The sequence below is a fragment of the Gobio gobio genome, assembly GCF_949357685.1.
Source record: "Gobio gobio genome assembly, chromosome: 10".
Classification (NCBI taxonomy): Eukaryota; Metazoa; Chordata; class Actinopteri; order Cypriniformes; family Gobionidae; genus Gobio; species Gobio gobio.
The window spans coordinates 40,074,600-40,101,112 of record NC_137116.1 but is presented as its reverse complement, the minus strand read 5'-3'; the positions used below and the strand labels follow the sequence as shown (position 1 = coordinate 40,101,112).

Here is a 26,513-nt window from a genome sequence, read left to right as displayed (position 1 = left end):
AAAAAAATTGGGGACAGGATTTGAAAAGTCTAAGTGGTCGTAAAAAGAATTCACTCAGGACCTTCGGGTCAAAAATGACCCCCATAGGAATACCACTTGTTTGGGTGTTCATATACCAAGTACCAATAAAGTCACCAAGTTTCGGACCATTCCGATGAAGCTAAAATTTCAAAATTTGGTAGTGAAGTTATATTCACAGACCAGTGGAACTCATGATATGATTTAATAAACAAGGACACAAAGTTTGTTGCACAAGTGTGTGATAAATGCGAGGTTTGACAAATTAACTTGATTTTTTTTTAATACAAAACATAAAAATAACAAGTGGCAGTCTTTTAATATATACATATGCACAGATTTGGTTGAGAATGGTAGTTATATAATTGTGTGAATTTAATAATTAAGCGTTCCTGAGCATAAGCTATCCAGAATTTATGTAGCATCTCATCAATCTACAGCACACACTCTAGCTTCACTGTCCACTTCTGAAAACCACCGGAGCTGTTTTTTTCCCAAAAAAAATATTGTAGACAATATGTTCATGAGACATTTGGGAAAAACAACCCTGAATAGTAGTCAGACCGATCAATGAAATAACCAAACTAAAGCTTTCGCACTCATCTATGCATCCATGAAGTCCAGCTCTGAAATACATTCAATGAAAGGCCAGTTTGACAGTATGAATATATTTGCGTCACATGTTAGACTATATACACATAAAACAGGATAACATTTTGCATGCGTAAAAGGCAACATTTCATGTAGGTCCACCTCCCTCAGTCTAACAAACTTCCCTTTCTGTGCATTAATAGTAAAATTTTGCCCCCTGGTGGTAATTAATGAAAACAAAAATATAAGGAAGTACATTGTAGATTTTTGATATTTTATACTGGTCTAAAAGATATGCTAAAACAGGGCAAAAAGTTACATTACAAAAGTTGTTTGGAAAAAGTAAAAAAAAGTTAATCCCTCCTATTCAAACAAATAAAATATGAACATTTAAATGTAAAAAAAAAATTCAAATCATTTGTGTAAGAATTCCATTGTGTCAAAGACTGATATGATTTAAAATATGAAAAATACTGAAATATTTTCTAACGGAAAAATTTAAAGATTAATGCCACATTTTATACACTAAACATGGTGGACAACAATTCTGAGAAAATTGAGGTTGATCTTAAGGAAATAAAAACTTAAATATACACTTAAAATTCAAATATGCATTTCAAACTGCATTAAGTTTCTAAACGGCAGATGCTTTCAACTTATTCACTTGAGCACATGATCTTTCAGTCCCTCTTCAGCATGAACATCCTCTAAAAGAGGTACTTTCGACATGTCGCCACCCCGCATTTGCACTCCATGCGCATACGCTTCTTAGGGGATCCTGGGAGTCCCGTCAGACTGAAATTAGAATCCATCTTTGTGCTCTCGGCATCAACTGGATCAACTATGGGAAAAATGAGAAGAAAAAAAGGATTTAGATTGAAAAATGTATATGATTTTTTTGTTTTTGAAAGAAGTCAAGCGTGCTTTCACACTAGCACTTTTGGTGCACACCCGGGTTCGATTGACGTCAGAGTTCGGTTCGTTTGGATGATGTGAACGCTGTCTTCCGAACTCGGTTCGCGGTCCAGAGTCCGCTTAAAAAGGGTGGTGTGAACTTAAAAAGTTCATGTGAACTCCAGTACGGCTCGCTGATGATATGAACACAATCGTACTAAAAATCGCAGAAGTGACCCACTATTAATGTCGTATGACTTGATTCAAATGTGTGTTTTTCACTCATTTTCTTGACAAGCATGACTGCCGTACTGCAAGAAGAGAGCTGTGGATCGCATTTCTGCTCACCTTCAGTGTTCTTTAGAGCATTTACAGTACATTCACGGCAGATAAGACAAGTGCCATTTTCGTATTGAATCTTTGGAAACAAAACCAATGGTTTAAAAACAAATATATATAAAAAAGTGAGGCGAGCAATGCTATGCATTTTGCCGCCTACTCCCTCGTCATTGTTACCAAGCAACGGGGTAAACAGCTGCGGTTTTATGACGCAAACGCACCCCGGTTCAGACCCAAATAATATAACCTGAACAGTCCAGCAGAGGCAGGGGGGAGGCAATCGAACTAAGTGTGAAAGCACCCTTGTACTCACCAAGGCTGCATTTATTTGATCAATAAATATAGTAAAAACAGCCATATTGCGACATTTTATTCAAACTTAAAATAACTGTTTTGTATTTTAGTATATTTTCAAATGCAATTTATTTCTGTAATGGAAAAGCTACATTTTCGAATAACATTGTATGCAAACTGGCAGTTTTTGCATTAACTTCTCAAAAAATGATAAAATTATGTTTTTACTTCAATTTGTTGTTGAGATATCTAATCTTTACACAATGGCTGTCATTTTCATGACAGATTTATTTAAACTTGTATTAAATAATCAAGACATCACTAACAACTTAAGATAATTATATAGGCCAATACAGCGCATATGTCACCCTGGACCACAAAACATGGAATAAATAAGCTTTCCATTGATGTATGGTTTGTTAGGATATGACAATATTTGGCAGAGATACAACCATTTGAAAATCTGGAATCTGAGAGGGCAAAAATTTTAATATTGAGAAAATCGCCTTTAAAGTTGTCTAAATTCCGTAGCAATGTATATTACTACTACTAATAATTTTTATATATATTTACGGTAGGAAATTTACAAAATATCTTCATGGAACATGATCTTTACTTAATATCCTAATGATTTTTGGCATAAAAGAAAAATCGATAATTTTTGACCCATACAATGCATTTTTGGGTATTGCCACAAATATACCCGTGCAACTTAGGACTTTTTTTGTGGTCCAGATATATTTAGCAAGAGTTCATTTCTCTGGTGACTAACAAGCTGAGAACACTGAATGACTTGCCTGAGTTAAATGCTGTCGTTTACAAGTGTAAACAACGCCTTGACATCTTTCCGCCATTGAAACATTGAGCGATTACACAAGATATGATTTGTTTCAGTAAGTTGTACTGTATCTTTTAACATGCCTTCAAATGTTCATTCATGTTTATTCTGTAACTAGTATTAAAGAGGAAGAGATGATCGGGTTAATTCGCGCTCCATGCTGCCGCTTGAACTGAGGTGTCTATACAGTGATCTGTCAAAACAACATTTTTGGCTTGAATTTCGTGATGAAATGGACAGAATTTGAAAATGACACTTTGTTTCTTATTGAAAGTAACACAATGTGGAGCTTATTGTGATTACTGGTGGTTAGGCTACAACACTTCGTCATGTACACATAAGATGCATACCGAAAATTGGCAGGACGAATACGTGTACTCTTACAACCCTAATTACTATTAAATCAAATGACAAGGAAGAATTTAGTTTTGTGACATAAGGTAAAGTTATGTCAACCTCAACAATGGGCCGGGGCGGCGGGGGGCGTTCGGTACACCATGCGAGTACTAGGGCTGTCACTTTTATTTAAAAAATCCTGTTCGATTTTTGAGACAAGTGTTCATTGAATCGATTCTAAAATCGATTTTAAATGACGTTTTCATTTTCAACACTAAATATAGCCTACGCCAATCCACGGACAACTAACGGGCATTAGGATGAAAGTAAAGAAGGCGCTTGAGGGCGCACAAGTCAGCAATATTTCTGATGATTTATTTTGTGCACAATGACAAACAGGAGTGCAACATTCAGGGAAAAAAAAACATTAAGCGGAGTGGACTGCCATAACGTCAAAGAAAAACATTAGCTACAGGCTTTAACATGGCTGTGTTTACGATTATAAATTCCAAAAAAAAAAAAAAAAAAAAAAATTGTAGTCCATGAAAAGAGGTTGAAAATAAAGCTTAAAAATTTACTAGCCTACACTGAATGTGAAGTTCGTGTGGATAATAATTTAACGTAATTATTCAACCGTTCAAAATGAAACTTTGAATGAACTTAGCTTGCGAACAGGCGAACCGACACTTAAGCTATGCGGGCGTTACTGATGAAACGTGCAAATAAGGCTCTATTACAAATTGGACAGGAAAACAAGGTTATCAACATTTTCGGGGTCCAGAGCAGAGCGTTTTTTATTCACTATATGCCCAGCTGTTGAGAAGACGCGCTCCGACTGCACTGATGTTCCAGGGACACTCAGGTACTTCATTGCCAGCTGCGCAAGGTGGGGGTATTTCGAACTGCCAATCTTATACCACAAAAGCGGGTCGCTGTCAGCTGGCAAAGGTGGTTCCTTTTCATAAATCAACATCTCCTGTAAGAGGTCGCTTTCGACGTCATTCACTCTTTCGTAGCCCCTAAGGGCATTTCGGGTTGAGCGAGCAGGGCTGAGAGGAATGAGAAAGCTGCTCTCCCTTCTGGAGGAAATAGCGCTCATTCTTTTCTACGCACACAGCATTGTCACAATATGAACACATGCAAGTTTTAAAAACATATTTCAACATATTAATAATACCTGTTAATAACTTTATTTGTTTAATTCGTTCAAAAATAATAGTGTACATGTTTGGTTAAAATCGATTCCCTATTTTCATTTTCGAAACTTGTGTTGGTTGGTCCGATCGATTGTGCAATCGATTTTCGAACGTGAAGTGACAGCCCTAGCGAGTACCGCGGTACATACCAAAGGTGGAGTATCATGGTTGTTCGGTTTGAACATAATTGCACCCCTATTCTATACAGTCCCATACGTACTCTTCATTTTGTAGTCAAAGGTGAGCTCCTCTCCAGCCTTTATCCCACGTGTGGCAAAGAACGCTATCCGAGGCAGCCGCTCATCCAGGTTATCAATAAACACATTATATACCTGAAGGTTCGGGTCACACTGAGGACACAAATGAAGAAAACACTTGTGACATTCAATTACTGCCCTTAAATGAAAAGCTACAGTTTAAGTGATATCAAGTAAAATGTGTTGGTTATTGGTGACGTTTAGGGAAATGTAAGATTCAACTCACAAAGATAAAATAAAATACGCTATCTAATTTCAAGTAGATGCAAGCTCAAGTCCACTCACGCTATGATTGACAAAGTGGGAGATGTTTCCATAGTGAGCAGCGTCCACAGTGTACTCGTCATCCACATAATCCAGGTCAAAAAGGTAGGTGGCACCTTCTTTATCGTATATTTGACCTCTGCGTTCGGCTTCTTCTGTCGTAATGATCTAAAGCAAAACAGAAAAAAGCCAGAATACTTATTACTGGGATAAACAGCCATCACAATAAAACTGAAAACATTGGTTTGATAATGCCACTATCTACTAGTGAAGCAAAAGGTTCCCAAAAAACTTGTCTAAACCAAAATGATCAAATGACACAAATTCATAGAATATTTAAAATATTATCTGATCCAGGCGTGAAGTAACTATATGGCTCAAACCCTCCCGTGCTTCTTACCTCCCCAACGTACTCCATGACGAAAGTGTTCTTGCGAATGCGCTCCATGGTCCGTACCCCCCAGCCCCTGCCATTGTCTGTCCTAAAAATGCAGAGGGAATACTGAATGCCCCTCTGCACCACTCTGTTGCGGCATTCGAGCCCGCAGCGGCACCGCTTGTTGCATTCATAAATGGGCAGCCCGGGTCGAATGCGGACCTGGCCTAACTCATTGTAAGCGAACTTGTGCTGCGACGCTCCGGCACAGCAGCCCTCCAAGGGGTTGCCCAGGCAGTCGCTGCATTCGCAGCCCACGGACACCTCGTTCAACAGGATCCCATCACCAACTTTATAGTCATTTATGTAGGTGAAGTTCTTAGGCGGGCCCTCGAGGTCGACCTGGTTCCGGACATAGATGTGGCCCTTGTGGGCACCCAGGCTGTTGAGGTGAACCTCCCACTGTTTAAGGATCTGCCGGAGTTTCGCCCGCTGGACAAGTTGCGTAACGGTGGCAGGGTCTAGGCGACGAGGGGCGGCACGCTTTTTCTGTTTCTGCATCTCCGCATTCAGGTCCTCCCAGAACTGGTTGAGCAGATCTACGCATTTCAGGTTCTTCCGAGGTTCCCATGTGTTGCTGGATTCAGGGTAGCCCTTCCATTTCACCAAGTATAACTCCTGTGAAGGGGGTAATAGGGGTGGTAGTGAACTTAAATGTAATTAGATCTGGATACATTTTTGCTTTGATAAAACTCATTTTACCCTTCATGTAGTAGAATTTACTTTCTATATCTATATATATCTACTATCTATCTATATCTCTATATATAGTGGTGGTGATATAAAGTCTTGTTAAAGACTTTGCTATATTATTTATATCATGCATCTAAATATATCCGCATAGCGCAGTACTAAAATTTGTTGTCACTTTACAATGTCAGAAAGATGCATGAATGAAAGTGGGACGTGCATGATATTAAAAAGAGTTAAGCACAATAAGGCATGGAAAAGAACACAATGCTGTACTCGTGCTGACGGACACACAAAAAGTCTTTTAGACAGCATACGATTCCAAATTCAGTTCTCTTTGCACTTGAATGGTCACACACACACATACACACACACATTGTGTGGAGTATTTATAAACAGTCAGTTATGTCTCAAGTGATCCTAAACAGGAAATCAAATGTGTGTATCAGTATATTGGGTCAATGCATGAGGCTATATACTTTTCTTCCCTCTTGTGACATACATCCAAATGAAACTGTTTCTCAAACAAGAAAAAATGTAGGGCTGGATTTTGTCCATTAGGATTAAATTGGATCATTGTGATTTGCCATTGCTGCGATCTCGCGCCAGTAAACACGTCATCACAGAAGAGATGACGTTGCAGAGGGAGAGGAAGTTATTTTGATTCCAAAAGCACACCAATATTTAGAAAAAAAGCTTGTGCTGGATAAATAATTTATAATGCAATGTTCCATAAAAAAAAAAATTAAGAATTGTACATTTTGATTTCAAGGTGAATTTAAAATGACAGCAGCCCATTATACCTGCTGCTGTCTGTCATTAAAGTCCCTGTAAAGGCAATTCTGAGATTTTTTTCTATATATTTTTTCTATTTTTTTCTGTATTGCTGAAACAAATTACAAAGACTGTGAACTATGTAGTACTGAATTCAGAAGTTAGACCGTTAAACAGTTTTTCACCGTTGCCGTGTTCAGGATTTTCTTGGCGGAGCTAAAACGGTGGCTCGACGACGCACTGGAGCCACCGAGCCTGGCTCCTCCCCTAACACGAGCAGCTTTCCCGCGTGTGGGTGTGGTTTCGGCGCCGACAGCGGACACACCCCCAGCGTTTGAGAGCAGACAATGCTGCTCATTTTTTCAAAGTTTTTGATAAGCTATTTTATGTACTTGGCGGATTTTTTAATGATTCAAATTTGGCTGGGTGGTTAATAACACATTTATCTGTGGTGTGAGAAACTCAGAACACATGTTTAGTTTTGACTTTACAGGGACTTTAATGTTCATCAAACAACAAAAGATAAAGAAAAAAAATCACTCACTGCTCTTGACTGAATAACTATTGTATCTTTATTAAGAATCAATTTATATTTCATTCAAACAGTGAAGATTACGCAGTGTTTTTACATTTTATTATCCAATTTGTATTATTTATTACTATGTTTAATTTGTATCTTTGTTCTATTATATTTGTCCTTCTGTTTATAATTTGCTTCTTTGTTCTTATTATTAATAACTATATTGTGATTTATATAGTTAACATGAAATAAAATCTCATATTGTAAAAAAAAATTAAATTTTGGTTGTTTAACCCACCCCTAAAGTAGGTACACTTAACACAAGCCACAGTTTTACACTCACCTGTACTATTTGTATCTTCCCATCGTTGATAACTTTCTTTTTGTAGTCGCAGAGGTATTCTACCTCATAGTCGCTCAGGTTGTTCTTGGTGATGCCCAGCTCTTCGCACACCACCCCCTGCTCTCGGCAGATCGCGGCCAGCTGGTCTGCCTTGGCAATGCATGCTACCATACACACTTGAGCTACAAAAACAATTAGATGTTAATTGCAGGAAAAACGCAAGATGAAAAGTTTTTGATAAAAATATGCATTGCACAGCTTATGTACACATGCCTGTAAACTAGGAGTCTGCAGAGAATTTGGCAGCAAAAAATTACAAAATGGATTTTAACTTAAGGGTAATATACACATTACCATTCCAAATTGTTACAAAACATTTATTTCATTTTCATATATTTTCAATTCAAAGAATTGTGAGAAATGTCCCCACAAAAATATTAAGCAGCACAACAGTTTTAACACTGATAATATTAAGAAATGTTTCTTGACCACCAAACCAGCATATTATAATTTCTGAAGGATCATGTGACACTGAGGACTAGAGTAATGATACTCCAAAATCAGCTTTTATTATTTTATGATTCATTCAAGGAATAATTTAAATTTTAAAATACAGTCAAACTGATTTTTTCTCTTTTTTTAAATTGTAATTTTACAATGTTATTGTTTTTACTGCATTTTTGATCAAACAAATGCAGCCTTAGTGAGCATAAGAGCTTATAAAAAAGAACACTTCTTAAATCACGATTTGCACTAGTACTTCTTAATACACATTTGTAAGATTAGTTTTTGTATTTGTGTTGTTTATGTATAGAAGTCAACACTGGAGGCGTTTACTAAGTAGTTAAATTGTTTTCATTTTGTTTTAAAATTATGTGAAAAGTGGCACCCAAATCATTTTAAATCTTATATTTTAATATTGGGTTGTTGTTGTTTTTTTTTTTAAGTGGTTGCAAACTTTACATAGCAAATATTGTACATATAATATTTTAACATTAACATTCTTCAGTACAATTACAAACAAAAGCAATTAATTAATAATTGAATTGATGTTATTATAACACAATATTCCTTACAACGTTTAAACGGGTCTTTTAAAATGAAAATATGTAACTGCTTGTATATTGCAGGAAGGGGCTTTGACAAGGAGGGAATCCTCCTCATCATCATCATAATCCCCCAACCTATGATTCTTGGCATAAAACAGCTTGAAAGACCACAGAACATGAAAGCGAAACATTTATTAAAACATGTACCTATAACTGGATCAAATTTGCGATTCTTACAGAAAATCCCACATGCACCACCACTAACCAATGAGCCATTTAATAAACTGGCAAAAATAGACATGAGATTTAAACATATATACTAAGTGGGGAAACATAAGACACAGGCGTAGATTAACATGTTGTGGGAAAATGTGCTTTTTTTTAATGGTGTCCAGCGTTCGATTTTACCGCGTAACGTTAGATCATATTCCCCAAGAGAACGGAAAAGTTAGCTAAACACGGAACATGATGCTAACTACTGTAAATACACCACTGCATCATATGTTACGCTTCACAACTTTACAAAAAAGTTAACGAAAGAAAAGATGAGTCGAGGCATTCACAATGAGCTTGTTGAATGTGCTGCGTGAGCGCGCGGTGGCCATAACATCGACCTAATGTGAAGTTCTATCAACAACTTGCAGCGAAGATCCTTCCAAAACGGGCCATTTGTTTCCGTGGTTTCTTTGAAAATGCACAAATGAACAACTCGTGTAACAAATACGACATATATTAGGTAAACCGTTGTTTCTGAACGATTAAAACGATATATTCTTACCTTTCAAATTTTCCGCCATCTTCCGACCGCCGCCAAAACTATATATGATTAAAAGGCTGCTCGATGATTGGAGGCGGCACAGTCTGAGTGACGGGTTGGGCAACCAATAGAGAAAGAGTATTTATATCGATAATATGTTTATTGGAAGTTTGAACAAAATTGGGTTTATGTATCAAAGTTAAAAAAAATCGGGAAACATTTTTCATATCTTTATGCCTAGACTTTTTACGCTCTGATGGTTTACATTTGTTTATTTGTGTGTAGTCGGGTCATAACGTCAATACGTAGTGTTATTTAAATTTGTATCATCTCTATTTTCTATTATTATAATATACATTTTGGGACATTACAATTCATAAAGATATCATCAGTTTGTTGTTCCAATGAACAAATTAATAACGCTATTTCGTTTCAGTTAGTAATAAAACATGTTGGGAAGACTTTTAATTTGCCTTTCACTAGTTATGGAGGCGGGACCACCATAGACGGGCGGGACGTACTATCATCACGTGACTTAGAAACAATCCCTAACTTCCGGAGTAACTCCACATATGTTTGGTGGGCATTGATGTATTATTAAAGGTGCGTATAGGCATTTATTTTTACGTTTGCAATTGCGCATGCAACATTTAGCATGTCAGCTTCATATATGCTGCATAAGCCACTCAATACATCAACTGATAATGAGTATATTGGTTAAGAGTCCCACATGAATAAGCATTTCAACTGATGACTAGCATTGTTTGCTTTTAATATTAACTTACCTCCAGTAAAACAATAAATAAAGTAAATTATGTTTATGTGCAGGCATCATGTCGTGCAGCATTGCTCAAACTCTGCGAGCCCCAGCACTTGTTCTGGTGTTCCTTGTTCTCATAGACGTGATATTACTGGCGCATGCAGATAAGGTACAATTTCCCCCTGACACATGGCGATTAAATTAATTTATGCTCTTCATATTTTCACACTTATGTAAAATGTCACTTCATATGTTGCTTACACAGAGTTTTGAAGATGTGCGTTGCAAGTGCATCTGCCCACCGTACAGAAACATCAGTGGGCATATCTACAAAAGGAACGTGACCCAGAAAGACTGGTGAGAGTCCGGAAAGACCTGTGTTGTCTGTAAAGGATATTATATATAGATAAATTAACTGTCTTATACTATTTTCATCTGGTATTGTGTGTGTGTGTGTGTGTGTGTGTGTGTGTGTGTGTGTGTGTGTGTGTGTGTGTGTGTGTGTGTGTGTGTGTGTGTGTGTGTGTGTGTGAGTGTGAGTGAATATATTGATTCGTACTGTAGTAACTGTCTGCATGTGGTGGAGCCCATGCCAGTGCCGGGCCATGATGTGGAGGCCTACTGTCTCCTCTGTGAGTGCAAGTATGAAGAACGAAGCAGCAACACCATCAAGGTATTGAGAATCAATAAATCCTTCTTAAAATTAAAGATATGTTTATAATAATTTGTTTTCTTGCTTTTATAATGTAGTTGAACACTTACACTTACAGTCAATTAAGGGGTAATAAAGTCACCATGAATTGACCACTGACCATGATCAAAATTGAAGTGTATATGATAAATGATATATCTGTGCACATACATGTTTTTTCATTTACATGCCCTCGAAATCTTTATTTAAAATAACTTCCGCTCCCATTTGCAGTGGCATCTCTTCTGTGATAATGCATTTACTGGCGTGAGGGTGGGGCAACCTGTCACAATCGCAAGCCACAACAGTCCAATCAGTTTCAGATGGACAAAATCAAGTTTCACTCGGATATACGTCAAAATACGGAAGAAAAGACTATCGCAACTTCCTTTTCTTGCCTATTTTAACATTTTTGTATATTTCTCAGGTGACCATTATCATCTACCTGTCAGTGGTTGGAGCTCTTCTGCTGTACATGCTGTTTCTGCTTCTAGTTGATCCTCTGATCCGCAAACATGATCCGTACACCATGCCACTTCATAACGAGGAGGATTCTGAGGTATGGGCTTATTTGCCCTTGATTATTGTTTGAAAAGTTCACATTGGACATTCTCTCTCACTCACTCACTCACTCACTCACTCACTCACTCACTCACTCACTCACTCACTCTGTCACTAAAATGAAGACACATTTTCCATTTAATGTGTAATATAAAGAACCAAAACGTGTTTCTGAGGGGGTTTTTTTAGGTGTATGGTCCCTCACTCGCTGACTTGAGAAAGAAAAACCTATGTTTAGATGACTTACTTATTAAGGAAACCACTTGATGTAGACTAAATCCAGAAAAACTGCTGCAACGTCACCAAAACGCTTGAAGCACCCTTCCTGCAAAGCTACCTGAAAAACTATGTGCAAGTTATAACTAAGATAATTCACGAGTTCACACTTACATATAATTCATAGAGTAAATTTAATGCGTATTTGGCGTGCTGTCCGGGGGGAGGGCTTCGAGCTCGGTCTTTGGCCCGAACCCAGAGTACCCCCCGTATGTAAGTGGTTAGAACTAAAAGAGCAGAAACGTGGAGAAGGGGTGGTGGAGGGATGCTGATGAACTGTCAACAAAATGGAGGTGAGACGGCTGCGTATATATACACCTCTTTGTTGATTAGCTGAGTACTCTCCACCTGTGTCAATTATCTGAACATGCTCCTCCACCTGTGTCAATTATCTGAACATGCTCCTCCACCTGTGTCAATTATCTGAACGTGCTCCTCCCGAACTTTGTTTAATAAAACATCATATAAAATCTATTTATGACATTATTTTTGAAAACATCCTCACTTTACAGCAGTTTTACACGAGTGCCTAAAACTTTTCACATTACTGTAGCTTTGCAGGTAGGTTTCTTCAAGTGTCTTGCCATCTTTTTTTTGGTGAAAATACTAATATGCCTAAGACTTTTGCACAGTACTCTATTCTGAATTTTCTGAATTTGGATTTGTATAACTAAACTGCATCATACCCACACTTGTATCCAAAAGGGTTTTGAAATGAAAAGACTTGGACTTGTGAATATGTCTGCTACATTTTCATCACGCATGTTTGTGTTATAGGTCATATTTTTGTTGACCGTTTGTTAGGTTTAGAAATAAATTGTGCCCTTTGTCTCCCCCTACAGGACTTGAGGCCACATGTGGATGGTGCTCAGGGTCGCGGGAACACGGTGCTCGAGAGGGTAGAGGGAGCTCAGCAGCGCTGGAAGAAACAGGTCCAGGAGCAGCGAAAGACTGTGTTTGATCGCCACAAACTACTCAGCTAAGACCTCAGACTCCAGCAGGGAAAAGGACAAGATGGGCACCACTGACTGAGACAAAGTTTGCATAGTTGTCTTACAATTGACCTATCGGTAAGCCCCGCCCCCTTAGTTACTGTTGCTAACTCGGACAAACAAACAGAGTTGCTAACTGTCTTACAATGACAGCTGTCAGTTTGAAAACCTTATCCCAAGTTGTGTTTGGACACAGAATGTAGCGGACGCCGTCCCGATTGATGGCCAAACTTTACTGATGTTTTATTGCATCCTTTTTCACTACAAAAAAAAAAACAAAGCATAAAAAGTGTACATTAACGTCTCATTCGCAGAATCTCTCGCTCTGTTGCATTATCATTAACATACACAGCAAATTACACAAAAACACCCGTTAAAATAGGAGTCCTTCCTTAGTAAGACAGATAATGCAGACTTTAACCATATTTAAACTCAAAGAAATATAAAAAATGTATACAAAAACACATTAGAAGATAAATTACAATAAAGTCTATATATAATAAGATATATAAAAGATTTTAAAATAAATATGGTGGGAGATTAATTTGGAAGCGTGTGTTTATAGATCACAATGCAATGTTAGCAGGGACTCACTAACTGTAATCGTAACTTAATGAGAGTTTGACAACCAGAAAATCCTCTCAGGACACCTGGAGTCAGTGTTACGGTACCGCAGACGATGTGTTTTACTATTTTTGTAATATGAACACTATCAAACCGATGAGAGCTTTGGATTTCCCAATGTTTCTCTATGGCGCTGAAACCTAAATATGTCCGAGTTCCGTTTCCCGTGCAACTGATACTCAACTGCCATTGGCTCATCTGTGTTTGAGGGGAGGGGCTTACCGATTGGTCAATTTCATCTTTTATAGCAATGTATTTTATCAGTTGGCTTAATGCTTGTAAATTATTATTTATTATTCTTATAAAGGCTGACTTGATTGTGTTCAGCTTTCAAACTGAGGCTGTGAAAACATTTAGTAGCTTGCTGTTAACATAAATGAAGGGAATCAACCAGCTCCAGTTTTTTCTCACTCCAGCAGTCACCTTTACATTTCTCACCCAATAGCTTGATTATATTAGTGCTGTCACTACTTTGCTTTGAAATTACATTGCAAAGGATAAGATTGCAATGAGCAATGAGTGTAATCTTGGCACATTAATGTGGAACTGTATATAATCTAATATAGATGCACATATGGGTGTGTGAATGTCATTGCACTGTTGTAGTTTAACTTTGAGTTACCAAGAAAATGTATTACTTGATTACCATTATTTAAAAAAAAAAAAATTGTATTGTAATTATTTCAGTTTGACAACTGATAATGTCATTAAGGATGGCATATGCCACAATCATATCTCTTTAAATGTCACATTGTAATAACCTTATTTAAAAATGTATATATTCTTCATAAGAGTAGAGGAAATAAGGCTTTGAGTGGTCGTTACTGTTGAATGTTCATTCAATAATATGGATTTTGCACCTCAAAATGTAGGTGCGATAGGCTTTGCTTGACTATTGTATTTGCTGCTATAAGAATATATTTTCCAGTATGTATTCAAAATACTTGTTGCTGTTTTACAGCTGAAACATTCTTGCTTATGTGAAAATGCTCTGAAACATTAAATATACAGAATCTTGTCAACTTTCTTTGTACAGCTTTTTTCTTAAGCAAGATCAAAAAGAGGTCAAATAGATTTTTCTAGAGTCCTACTATTGCCACGCTATGAGTGTAGCTCAAGGTTTGACATTAAAATGCAGTGGTGAGATATATTTAGTTGGAAACCACCAACATTGGATCCTGTAAACATTCCCATCTGCTGTTTCATACTGTAAATAAGCCTGGCATATTTCAGTACTTCATGTATTCTATTCTTCATATTTCCTCCTTTTCAATGTCTTATTTCATCTGTTGTAAAAGCAGCTGATTTTATCTTACGGAACCGTAGTCATTTTCTTCTTGGTTTCTTCATCTGCTGCACCCCAAAGCCGCCCTTCCCCTCCTCCACCTGCCTCCGCACCCCCAAGAATGGACACTGACTGCCTGTCTATATATATCCCTCAGAAGGGGCCAGCTGTGCCTAAATGCTCCCTGCCCCTCTGATGCCTCCTTGTCTGGTGTAGGTTTGCAGCAGGGGCCAGGGCCAAGAAAATAGACTGTGCCTTCCTCCGAGAGGGTGAGATGGTGGATGAGGCTTAGGACCATACTGAAGATCTGACAATCTGGATTTGTTGAATTGGAGTCTCATTTCAGGTTGTTTGGGTGAAGGTTTTTTTTTTTTTTTTCAATCGTTTTTGTGGAAAGTAAGAAGATTTTACATTTGGGAGATTCAAAATGGAGTCAAATGGCGGCGGCGGTGGGGTGGCAGCTTTGACCTCGTTCATCATGAATGAAGAAGAATTGAAGAGAAAGCAGAGGGAGAAGCTCAAGAAAATGCTGGCCACTGGAGGAAACCCTCGACCTCCGCGTTCCTTGTTCTTCTTCACGCTCAAAAACCCTTTCCGCAAGGCCTGCATCAACATTGTGGAATGGAAGTATCCTTCAAACTAACTCGATTTTAGTTGTTCAGTTCCCTTTCCATAGCTTTGGCCTGTGGTCTGATGTTCATCTAGTTAGGATATATCGAATTGTATGCTGAGATATGCATGTTTTAGAAAGGCATCCATCCCCTTGAGAGATGGTTTAGCATGCATGCCAGAAAAAGCATACAACCACGGCTTTGTCTTGAAATATACCTTGATTTGCAAGGTGGAGAAAATAAAAGAGGCACAGTTGTTTTTCGTAATCCCAGGTTTAGTGTCTCTCAAGCTGCTGAAATCCCTGTCTCAGTTGTGAGCTGAAGGTGTTAAGCTTTTGTTATGTGTCAGACTCAACGCGGTCAATTGGAAGCAGTTGGTTCAGGCCTTTACTTGGAAGATGATAAGGATGAACCCCAGACAGTCAGCAAAACAATTTTAATAGACTTTAAACTAGTGTTAATTGTCCCACTTTATAGTTTTGTTTGTTTTAACAACTAGGATCGATAAGTCTCTTTCATAACTGCAAGTTCCTAAATTCCATACAAGAACAAGAATCGACTGTTCTGCAATTAAAAAAAAAAAACAGGAAGTGGCTTCTTTACTTCCTCTTTGAGATCACCCTTGGAGACAAAACAATTGAAATTTGCTTTATGAACTGAAAACTTTCACTTGATTAGTTCATAAAGTGAGAGGCATATAAATGGAAGTCTGAATAAGAGGTGTAATTTTGGAGCTATTTGCCTACGTGTATTGATGCAGTTTAATAATATTCTGGCTGTGTTCAGCTGTTGTGTGGGATCACTAGTGTGGACATGATGCTGAGCTGGCAGGGACATTCTGATTCCACCCCCTTGTGGCAAAAATGCACACAGAATTACAGTTAGTTGTAGTACAGTTACATGTATTGTACAGTTTAAACACAGCAGTAATAGATGATAAGTAGGTACTTCTGAATTCTGAAGCCAAGAGAATTACTGGCCATGAAACTGTATTCCTATCATTATGATAAATATATTTGCAATATACATTATGTAATTGTGTAAATGTTTATTCCGATATAAAATCGTCCTTGATTACAATTTAGCTGACCAAATATCCTTCTCTTTTATTTAAAAAAAACTTACATTTGGCACTGGCCAACTGTTAATTTATGGTTACATCTAATTTATGCAAGACCTGCTCATATCCGTCACAATGTTGAATGTGAAAATCTTCACCTCGATTTTGTAGTTTGTGCCATATTTGCCCAATGTTTTCCTGAGCAGATTCCATCAGACCCTTTGAGATCATTATCCTGCTGACTATCTTTGCTAACTGTATAGCTCTGGCTGTGTTTCTCCCCATGCCTGAAGAGGACACCAACAACACTAACTTAACATTGGTGAGATGTTCTTAAATCACACGTATCATAGGAGAACATACAGGGCAAACGAATAATTCTAATTTTACAATTCATTTGCAGTGTTACATCAACTCATGTTGCAAATAAATTATTTCATTATGAAACATTATTGCACTGCAATTGCGATGATGAACTGGATTAAAGAGATAGTTATGTCTCAGATGCCTTGTGGTGTGTTGCCAGAGAATCTGAGAAACGTCCATTTCCAAGATTAAGTGTTGTTCAGATATTTGCCTATTCAGGTCTTTGGACGTATGTGTTTTGAAACTGATACATGTGCGCTAGCCTAATGTTTTCCCCCAGTTGGCGTTTGCAATTCCTTTGGATTAATAGCCTATGTGTGATTTACGTAAAAGCTATTTTTTAAGTTTAAGTTAAATACAATTATGAGTTAATATAGGCCTGCCAAGAATGCAATTTAGAATGTTTTACCAACTTAAAATATTCCATGCTAGCAGGTGCTGTTTTGTGTCGTGGGTTTTATATTTAGTCTTTGGTTTGAGATGTGCATGCCCAAAGGTACAAGTGGCGTTTAAAAATATACTCAAATCTTTGGAGGGGATTTTCATGACGCATCTAATAGATTTTATTGACATGACTGTTATGTTCCACGCTGAGGGTCCATAGCAGACTTGTAAGATAATGCGTGCGTCTCAATCAGCTCCCTTGTTCAGTAGTCAGGGCACTGATCAGGGAATAAGTCAATGGGCTGACTCCCTGATCAGTGCCCTGACAACTAGGGAGCTGATTAGGACACACCCGTTGTAATCATTTACCCCATGTGGCCACACAGGCTTATTTCACGATTCAAGCTATATTGGTGATATGTAGGTCACACACATTTTTTCCCACTAGCGTGTGCAGTCATATTCTCCTGTCTCAGAACATAGGGTGTTATTCAATTTCATATTACACAAATCTGAGCTCCACTTATTTACACCCTAGGGGATACAGTGACTTAAGCCGGTGTGGGTCATCCATTCCTTGGATACTAAGTCATGAAAGTGGATCTCAGACATGGTCAGAATTAGTTTGATATGACCTGTTAGTGTAGAATGAGAGGCAGTGTTCTGTGTAAACATACAGATTAGATCCTCACTGCACATCTGAGGAATGTTGTTTAGTTTGGAAAATGTTTAGTTGGGTTTCAGTGCCACTTTGCATTTGTTTTTTCGAACAAATTGTGATCCATGCCATGACAGTGAGTTAAAGCTGCTAAACCCCCTTCTGAGACATTTTAGGATGTGGAAACAACAAAACGTCCATGCATTTTCTTCAAAAAGTCAAAGAAACTGTCCTGTAGTTTATACTGTGCATTATGTGAATATACTCCCAGTCCAGCTTAATATGCAGAGACGGCTATGAGTAAAAGCTTAAAGTCGGCATAAAAAAGGACTTTGCCATAGTCTTTTTTTCCATATTGTGACATATACAGTATACGAGTGAAAATAAAAATGTATCATGGGACTTGGATGGTTGTGGATTTTTATAGAGTGGTGCGGGTATGATGTAAATTTGTAGGCAAAAACGCGATTAGCATTTTAGCCCTTCTAGTTCCATTATCCCGAAGTCTATAGGATTTTGGTAAAATGGTTGAAATAAGATCTGTGGTTAACTCAAGCTCAAAATACTTACACGTTTTATCCTAAAACATTAAATACATCAGTATTACCCCACTTTTTAAGCTGTTATGTGTCTTGAAAGTTGTTGGAAGCTTAGTGGTGGTGAGGTTGAAGTTGTGGGACCGTGGACTAGTCAGTTTATATAGCCTGCATTTAGGCTTCACAATTCATAAAAGTTGCGTTCATCTGTGAAAATTATCTTGATGGACAAAATGTATAAGCATCATAAACTTTTGTTGATAACAGAGCTTGTTTTTTGTGATAATCCAAATGATGCCTATGGGAAAATCCATTGGCATATTGGGTTTTTGTTGAGGGAACCAGTGTGATTCTAACTGCCGGTTGGCCTTCGAAGTGACATCATACCTGCACCACTCTATTACTGTGATGTCATGTGAGTGACAGGTTGTCCCGCCCTCGTGCCAGTAAACACATTATCAGAGAACAGAAGAAATGTCACTGCATGAAGGAGGATTATTTTGATTAAAAATGATTACGAGGGAACATGATTTTTATAAAATTTGGCAGGTTCACAGAGACAATCATTTATAACAAACACCGGTATATTCCATAAAATAAGAACAGTTTTTGATTTCATTTTGACTTTAATATGCAGAGACAATTCGGAGTGCATTTTATTTGATTTCAGTACAGTAAAAGTACAGTTTAAACAGATCTTTAGATTATAAACACAACCTCTAAAAAAGTTTCTTTGCTACTGCATCATCTTTTACACCCCATTACTCCTTCTTTTAACACTGTTTGTGTCTCCTTGCAGGAGAGTCTGGAGTACATCTTCTTGGTCATTTTCACTCTGGAGTGCTTCCTAAAGATAATAGCGTATGGGCTCCTGTTCCATGAAGGAGGCTATTTACGAAATTGTTGGAACATATTAGACTTTGTTATTGTGTTCATGGGGTAAGATGACATCCAGAATGTCCAGAAGTCACAATACACACAATTGTCTGCTAAAATAATTCCCAAAACTTTGTAGAGTTAAATCCATCCAATATAATCTGCCATTTTTGTATTCATTGTTTTAAATTCATTAAGTAATAGTCCTTTTAAACTGCTTCCAGGCTCTTCACACTTTGCGTGGATACCATCAACACAATAGCAGGAGTTCCCAAAGAGAAAGGGGGCGGGTTTGACATGAAGGCTCTTAGGGCGTTTCGAGTCTTGCGACCCCTGCGGCTCGTCTCGGGAGTTCCCAGTAAGACTTTTCTGAAAAAATAACATCTCAATAGCACCACAAGTAGGACCTTAAAGCTAGACCCATACTCTCAATATAATATCGTAATTACATTATACTGTGTATACTGTGTATATATAAGTATACTTGCATAATATTTAGAATAAATTGAGTCATTGTTGAGTGAAAATATGTGCTTACACAATCTATTATACTCATGCTGTAAACTATCATGTAAGATTAGAATATAATGTTTTTGCCAAAAAGGTGGTGTGTTAAAAGTGAATTTGTTGTCATCCAGGCCTGCAGGTGGTGATGAGCTCTATTCTGAAGTCCATGTTGCCCCTCTTCCACATTGCATTGCTAGTCTTCTTCATGGTCACCATTTATGCCATTATGGGTTTGGAGCTGTTCAAGTGTAAAATGCACAAGACATGTTACTACCAGGGCACTAGTGAGTTTTTTATTTATTTGGAGACTGATCTTCAAAAATAAAGTGAATCGCTTAATTGAAAACAAGTTTTGGAGATGCTATGCAAAAGAATTGGCAAAGCAATACCAACACTGTTTATTATCTACGCTTTCAACCTCTGTTTCAGACATCATTGCCACCAGGGAGAATGAGAAGCCATCGCCCTGTGCTCAGGCTGGAAACGGGCGCCGCTGCACCATCAATGGCACTGAATGTCGGGCAGGTTGGCCTGGTCCCAACTTTGGCATCACCCATTTTGACAACTTTGGCTTTTCTATGCTCACAGTCTTTCAGTGTATTACAACGGAGAGCTGGACTGATGTGCTCTACTGGGTAATTACTTATGGGCATGATAGTCCTCCTCTTTCTTATCTTGTACAATTTTCATTTGTTTTATGAGGCAATAATAAAACTACTCTATTCTGATTTGTAATTATTATTGATAGGCTACTATATATCAATCAGTATGTAGGCTATATAGTAGCCTCTAAATTATGCTGATATTCAGACCAACATTAGGTTTTTATATCGGTTTTATACAACAAACAATTACACAATTAATTAATTAATATCGAGTACATTTTAAAAACAATATTTCCAGTTACTTTGTCTATTTTTGCTCCGCCTACTAAATAGGTCGGATGACACAGCGTTCTAGAAAGCAGCACCCAAGTTAAAAGAATATCTTTTTTTTTTTTTTTTATGCCCCTTTAGCATTTTTTTTTTTTTTTCATTTCACTACCCTGGGTTCTGCAATTTTAACACAAAAAAGCATTATGTGACACCTTAACCTTGGCACATATACAAGAAATACACAAAAGTAGTGTTGTTTGTTTAATCTCTCAACGAATCGGTTCGATTACTCACTCATAAAGACAGTCACTTATCATCTGCTGTAAAGATGTAACCTGCAAAAGGAGTCACTGAAAACCACTCTGCAACACTAATTCACAAGTGTCTAGAACATGATTTACAATTATTATTATATTATTATTACTAAACGACATAAAACATAACTTTAAGAACTAACACCTTACCCCATGTTTGTCAAAATCAAATATTGTGATGATTTGATGTTTCAGATTAATGATGCCATGGGGAATGACTGGCCCTGGATCTTCTTCCTGACTCTGATATTGCTGGGCTCTTTCTTCATCCTCAACCTCGTCCTTGGAGTGCTGAGCGGGTATTAGCTCATTTAATGAAAGTTTTTACTGAACAGTTTTGATACCAGCTGCTTAAAGTTCAGTCAGCAATTTTGGAAGTTAGAGATGAACTTAACAACTGTGCACTACGTCTTATTTTTTCATCCAAATACACTCATTGGCTAATGAATCATGAAACCTGGCCAAATGAGTTCACTGAAATGGTTTGTGGGACACATGTTCAATCAACTTAAATGGCTCATCTAAGCTACTTGAGAGACATATACAAAAATATAACATGACCATGCAGCCATTTCAGCAAAGTCAACTACATGGCTGAGAAGTGACCTAACTGAGATCAGTTTTTCCTCTCTTCAGGGAGTTTACTAAGGAGAGGGAGAAGTCACGGTCACGAGGAGAGTACCAAGAGCTACGAGAGCGGCAACAAATGGATGAGGATCTGAAAGGTTACATAGAATGGATCACTCTTGCTGAAGTTATGGATGCAGATTCTGAGGGTAATGGTGCCATCCATCCATCCATCCATCCATCCACATTTAAATGTATATTTGTCAAGAAGCGCAAGAACAGCATCATTAAATGTTCATACTACTTTGATTTACTCTCCAGCACTTCTTCTTCTTAGAAAGGACACTGGTTCAGAGACAGACAGTTTATACCAAATGGAGGGTCTCAACAAGGTGGTCTATTTCTAGTGAGTATGCAGTCAAAAAAAAGTTTTCATCATGATTTAACTGAAGACTGATTATCCATGCTCTCACTGTGAAATCAACAGCCGTCTTGCACGCCACTGGAACATCGTTTTACAGAGGAAGTGTCATGTCTGGGTGAAAGCAAAATTCTTCTACTGGTGGGTTCTCCTTGTTGTGTTACTCAACACTCTGGTCATTGCGACAGAGCATCATAACCAGACTGAGGGGTTAACAAATTTTCAAGGTCTGTTCCATAAAGCAATACATAGATTTCCAACTCCTATTTAGCTTGTTTGTTGTTGTAAGGAATCTTTAAAGCAGAATCGTTCAATAACTTCTTATATATTTCGTGGAATATAGTGCCTACCAAGTCTGAGATGCTGATGAGTGTCGGTCCTTTTTGCAGACACTGCCAATATAATCCTGCTCGCCTGTTTCACGATTGAGATGGTTATGAAGATGTATGCGTTTGGTCCGAGAGCCTACTTTATGTCCATCTTCAACCGATTTGACTGCTTTGTGGTCACGATTGGAATACTGGAGATCTTCCTGGTCGTGTCAGGCATCATGACACCACTGGGGATCTCTGTGATGAGATGCATACGACTCCTACGCTTATTCAAGCTCACAAAGTATGTTCACTTATTAAACCTATTAATATAAAACAATATTAAACTTTAAGTTTATACACAAAATACCCGTTTCCTCCGCCAAGATTGCTATTTCCTCTCATTGGTCTTTAGGTACTGGACATCACTTAATAACTTAGTGGCATCCCTTCTAAACTCAGTGAAATCCATCGCCTCCCTGCTCCTGCTCCTCTTCCTCTTCATCGTCATCTTCGCCCTCCTGGGTATGCAGGTGTTTGGTGGGAAATTCAACTTCCCTGACAGAGTGGTTCAGCGCAGTAACTTTGACAACTTCCCACAGGCCCTCATCAGTGTGTTCCAGGTACTCCGACTGCTATTTTAGTGACATGGTAACGCTTACTTTTAGGGTTCAATTCACACTATCAATTAGTTGCTTATTAGCATGCATATTACTAGGATATTGTCTGTTTATTAGTACTTATAAAGCACATATTAATGCCTTATTCTGCATGACCTCATTCGACCCAATACCTAAACTTAAATGCTACAAAAACTAACTTACTAGCTATTAATAAGCAGTAAATTAGGAGTTTATTGAGGCAAATGTCGTAGTTAATAGTGAATATGTGTTCCCCATACTAAAGTGTTAACATTGACATGTTACGGAAGCTGTTTATGTAAGGTTGGCCTTTGTTTTAAGGTCCTAACCGGAGAGGAGTGGGACACTATAATGTACAATGGAATCATGGCTCATGGTGGACCGCAATCCCCAGGAATTCTTGTCAGCATTTACTTCATATTCCTATATTTCTGTGGAAACTGTATCCTTCTGAAGCGTATGCCATTATTTTCGTCTCTAGTATGCATTTGTCAGAATTTTTTTTTTTTTTTTAAGAATATAGCAAAGCACTTAATATAAAATGTACATTTGCCAATTGTTCAAGTGGGAAGTGTTTCAGATCCAGTGATGTTATATTGTTATGATAAAGGGGATTTTCCTTAGCAAGCTGTTGATCAGTCGTTCTCTTGAATGTGTTCTTGGCCATTGCTGTGGACAATCTAGCCGAGGCTGAGAGTCTGACAGCAGCACAAAAAGAGAAAGCGGAGGAGAAAGCCCGAAGGAAACTCATGAAGTAAGAGAAAATCTGCAGTATTTATACACGCACTACTGTTTAAAATTTTGAAGTCAGTATGCTTGCTTTTTATTTAGCCAGGATGCGTTCAATTTGTCAAAAGAGACAGTAAATACAATTATTTCAATTTAAAAAAAAAATTAAATTCTAAATCAGCATATTAGAATGATTTCTGAAGGATCATGTGACATTGAAGACTGAAGTAATGGCCGCTGAAAATTCATCTTTGCCATCACAGGAATAAATTACATTTTAAAGTGTATTAAAATAGATATATAATATTTTACAATATTACTAAGAACATTGCCAGAGAAGAGTGAGGAGGAGAAGGCCCTGATGGCTAAGAGACTGATGGAGTCCAGGAAAGTTGAGGGAATGCCCACCACAGCCAAGGTATGTTCGAAACCTCTCAGAACATTGCTTATTTTAGATAAACCTTCTGCAATGCTTTACTAGTTGGCCTTCTAGCTAGTACTGTCAAGATGATCCAAAATTCAACAGCACATTGGGTCTTCAATTAGCCGCATCAACTTCAAGGCCCTGATGCTAGCGTAGCTAAATGAACAAATGTAAATGCCTAAACCAGTTTCATCATGTGTTCGTCTCCAGCTCAAGATAGATGAGTTTGAATCAAACGTTAATGAAGTGAAGGACCCCTTCCCTCCTGCTGACTTTCCAGGTAAGGTTTAAATAACATCTGAGGGCTCTGCACTTCATAAAATGCTGGCTCAGGCCGCACACTACATCTCTAAACATGTAAAAAATGAAGTTCAAAGATAGCTGATCTATTATAAGTAAAATGTATTATTAGCTCCAGCCTCCAAGCTCATTTATGGAGCACATTTCAAACCACACTGCTGGCTATTTTCATGCCGTGGTTCTTGAGCTTCAAAAAATTAAATGATCTGTACAGTATCAAAGTAAATCTTAGTAGATTACAGTGTGCACATAGATGATGTTTTTGAGTTGACCGAGCTGTAATCCTTCACAGGTGATGATGAGGAAGTGGAACCAGAGATTCCAATCAGCCCCAGACCCAGACCCATGGCCGACTTACAGCTCAAGGAGACAGTGGTGCCCATGCCTGAGGCCAGCTCCTTTTTCATATTTGGCCCACAGAACAAGTGAGACTTTATGCCCTGTTTTTTAATACCATGTTGATCACAGAAGAAACTAACTTTAGGGCTATACTTGAAATGTGCCTAACAAAATGAGGTGTTAGTCATTTGCTGACAGTGGTTAGTAGCTGATGCTCTCTGTTGAAAGGTTCCGGAAGTTTTGCCACAGGATCATCAACCACACCACCTTCACCAACATCATCCTCCTCTTCATCCTCCTCAGCAGTATCTCCCTGGCTGCTGAAGACCCCATCGACCCTCGTTCATTCCGAAACAAGGTACCAAAACTTTGATTGCTGTATTGCTTTGACTGATCTTAGTTATCCGTTCATAAAAAATCTGCATTCATTCACTCACAGGTCTTGGCTTATGCAGACATTGTCTTTACGACTGTCTTCACCATTGAGATTGTGCTGAAGGTAACATGCGTGTCAACTTTATTTAACTTTCAGATTTGTGGTTTGGCTGACATTTAATTCATGCAATGCATTGACCTGTGTATTTTTAGATGACGGTTTATGGAGCGTTCCTGCATACTGGCTCTTTCTGCCGAAACTCCTTCAACATTCTAGATCTCATTGTCGTGGGTGTTTCGCTCTTGTCCATGGGCATGGAGTAAGTTCAATAATATTTATGCTGTTTCAGTTGTTAGTCTACATCATCACCCCACTCTCTGTTGGATAAAGCAGCCAGCTATCATAATATCGCTTTGACAAAGACATTTCTGTCGGGACCACTACCGTCAAAGATGACTGACAATTAGCATATAGTTTGGATTGCCGGTATGGTTCTGTTCTGGGCAAGAACTCCCTGCGCATCCATGCAGCCTAGATTGGATAAGAGCAGGGAGAGCAGCAATAACCCACCTTAGGGTAAACACAACAGAACCAACATAATGTAAAGCAGATATCATAAATGTCAATATTTAATGTACAACCTAATTTGGGAATTTAGTCTGATTCTAGCAGAATACCAAATCCTGACTGAAGAGAGGAGGAGCTGGGGATGGAGGAGGGTAATTAGCTCTGGAGAAACGCGATAGCTGCTGATAGTACTGAAGCGTATACATACACTCACCTAAAGGATTATTAGGAACACCTGTTCAATTTCTCATTAAGGCAATTATCTAATCAACCAATCACATGACAGTTGCTTCAATGCATTTAGGGGTGTGGTCCTGGTCAAGACAATCTCCTGAACTCCAAACTGAATGTCAGAATGGGAAAGAAAGGTGATTTAAGCAATTTTGAGCGTGGCATGGTTGTTGGTGCCAGACGGGCCGGTCTGAGTATTTCACAATCTGCTCAGTTACTGGGATTTTCACGCACAACCATTTCTAGGGTTTACAAAGAATGGTGTGAAAAGGGAAAAACATCCAGTATGCGGCAGTCCTGTGGGCGAGAGGTCAGAGGAGAATGGCCAACTGATTCAAGCTGATAGAAGAGCAACTTTGACTGAAATAACCACTCGTTACAACCGAGGGAGGCAGCAAAGCATTTGTGAAGCCACAACACGCACAACCTTGAGGCGGATGGGCTACAACAGCAGAAGACCCCACCGGGTACCACTCATCTCCACTACAAATAGGAAAAAGAGGCTACAATTTGCACGAGCTCCCCAAAATTGGACAGTTGAAGACTGGAAAAATGTTGCCTGGTCTGATGAGTCTCGATTTCTGTTGAGACATTCAGATGGTAGAGTCAGAATTTGGCATAAACAGAATGAGAAC

General features: G+C 38.2%; 3 protein-coding genes across 4 annotated transcripts in view; 2 read left to right on the top strand and 1 right to left on the bottom strand.

Moving 5' to 3' along the window:
• Positions 1–209: 209 nt before the first annotated feature.
• Positions 210–9,680, bottom strand: suv39h1b (SUV39H1 histone lysine methyltransferase b). The gene is made up of 6 exons (XM_079828117.1): positions 9,618–9,680; positions 7,791–7,972; positions 5,428–6,081; positions 5,049–5,195; positions 4,727–4,856; positions 210–1,450 (listed from the first exon to the last, which is right to left on the bottom strand). Exons 1-6 carry the CDS (start codon positions 9,634–9,636, stop codon positions 1,317–1,319), a joined length of 1,266 nt encoding a protein of 421 aa, XP_079684243.1. The 5' UTR covers positions 9,637–9,680; the 3' UTR covers positions 210–1,316.
• Positions 9,681–10,098: 418 nt separating this feature from the next.
• Positions 10,099–14,520, top strand: tmem9 (transmembrane protein 9). Of its 2 annotated transcripts, XR_013817390.1 has the most exons (7): positions 10,099–10,199; positions 10,425–10,525; positions 10,622–10,713; positions 10,921–11,029; positions 11,475–11,606; positions 12,727–12,934; positions 13,715–14,520. XR_013817390.1 is itself a non-coding variant. In XM_079828129.1 (6 exons), the coding sequence occupies exons 2-6, from the start codon at positions 10,430–10,432 to the stop codon at positions 12,865–12,867; spliced, it is 570 nt and encodes a 189-aa protein (XP_079684255.1). In that variant the 5' UTR covers positions 10,129–10,199; positions 10,425–10,429; the 3' UTR covers positions 12,868–14,520. The 2 variants fall into 2 exon arrangements, 1 of the variants encoding a protein (XP_079684255.1); XM_079828129.1 differs by having other exon boundaries at positions 10,129–10,199; positions 12,727–14,520.
• Positions 14,521–15,018: 498 nt separating this feature from the next.
• cacna1sb (calcium channel, voltage-dependent, L type, alpha 1S subunit, b) overlaps positions 15,019–26,513 on the top strand; it is a 31,246-nt gene continuing 19,751 nt past the window's right edge. Inside the window, exons 1-20 of the mRNA XM_079828085.1 lie at positions 15,019–15,412; positions 16,673–16,778; positions 19,200–19,339; positions 19,501–19,634; positions 19,915–20,067; positions 20,213–20,418; positions 21,168–21,271; positions 21,609–21,748; positions 21,861–21,945; positions 22,027–22,187; positions 22,350–22,575; positions 22,687–22,894; positions 23,234–23,354; positions 23,552–23,666; positions 23,966–24,059; positions 24,276–24,345; positions 24,658–24,790; positions 24,933–25,062; positions 25,144–25,203; positions 25,293–25,399. Coding sequence (XP_079684211.1) covers positions 15,213–15,412; positions 16,673–16,778; positions 19,200–19,339; positions 19,501–19,634; positions 19,915–20,067; positions 20,213–20,418; positions 21,168–21,271; positions 21,609–21,748; positions 21,861–21,945; positions 22,027–22,187; positions 22,350–22,575; positions 22,687–22,894; positions 23,234–23,354; positions 23,552–23,666; positions 23,966–24,059; positions 24,276–24,345; positions 24,658–24,790; positions 24,933–25,062; positions 25,144–25,203; positions 25,293–25,399 — 2,693 coding nt within the window. The 5' untranslated portion in view covers positions 15,019–15,212. The remainder of the gene's footprint in view (positions 15,413–16,672; positions 16,779–19,199; positions 19,340–19,500; positions 19,635–19,914; positions 20,068–20,212; positions 20,419–21,167; positions 21,272–21,608; positions 21,749–21,860; positions 21,946–22,026; positions 22,188–22,349; positions 22,576–22,686; positions 22,895–23,233; positions 23,355–23,551; positions 23,667–23,965; positions 24,060–24,275; positions 24,346–24,657; positions 24,791–24,932; positions 25,063–25,143; positions 25,204–25,292; positions 25,400–26,513) is intronic.

Bases quoted from the DNA above. Each gene is read 5' to 3' on its own strand.
- tmem9 (XM_079828129.1), top strand. From the start codon at position 10,430: ATGTCGTGCAGCATTGCTCAAACTCTGCGAGCCCCAGCACTTGTTCTG. The intron at 10,526-10,621 runs GTACAATTTCCC...TTGCTTACACAG, and splicing joins TACTGGCGCATGCAGATAAG to AGTTTTGAAGATGTGCGTTG. The intron at 11,030-11,474 runs GTATTGAGAATC...TATATTTCTCAG, and splicing joins GAAGCAGCAACACCATCAAG to GTGACCATTATCATCTACCT.
- suv39h1b (XM_079828117.1), bottom strand. The intron at 5,196-5,427 runs GTAAGAAGCACG...GTTTTGCTTTAG, and splicing joins TCATGGAGTACGTTGGGGAG to ATCATTACGACAGAAGAAGC. The intron at 4,857-5,048 runs GTGAGTGGACTT...TTGTGTCCTCAG, and splicing joins CCCACTTTGTCAATCATAGC to TGTGACCCGAACCTTCAGGT.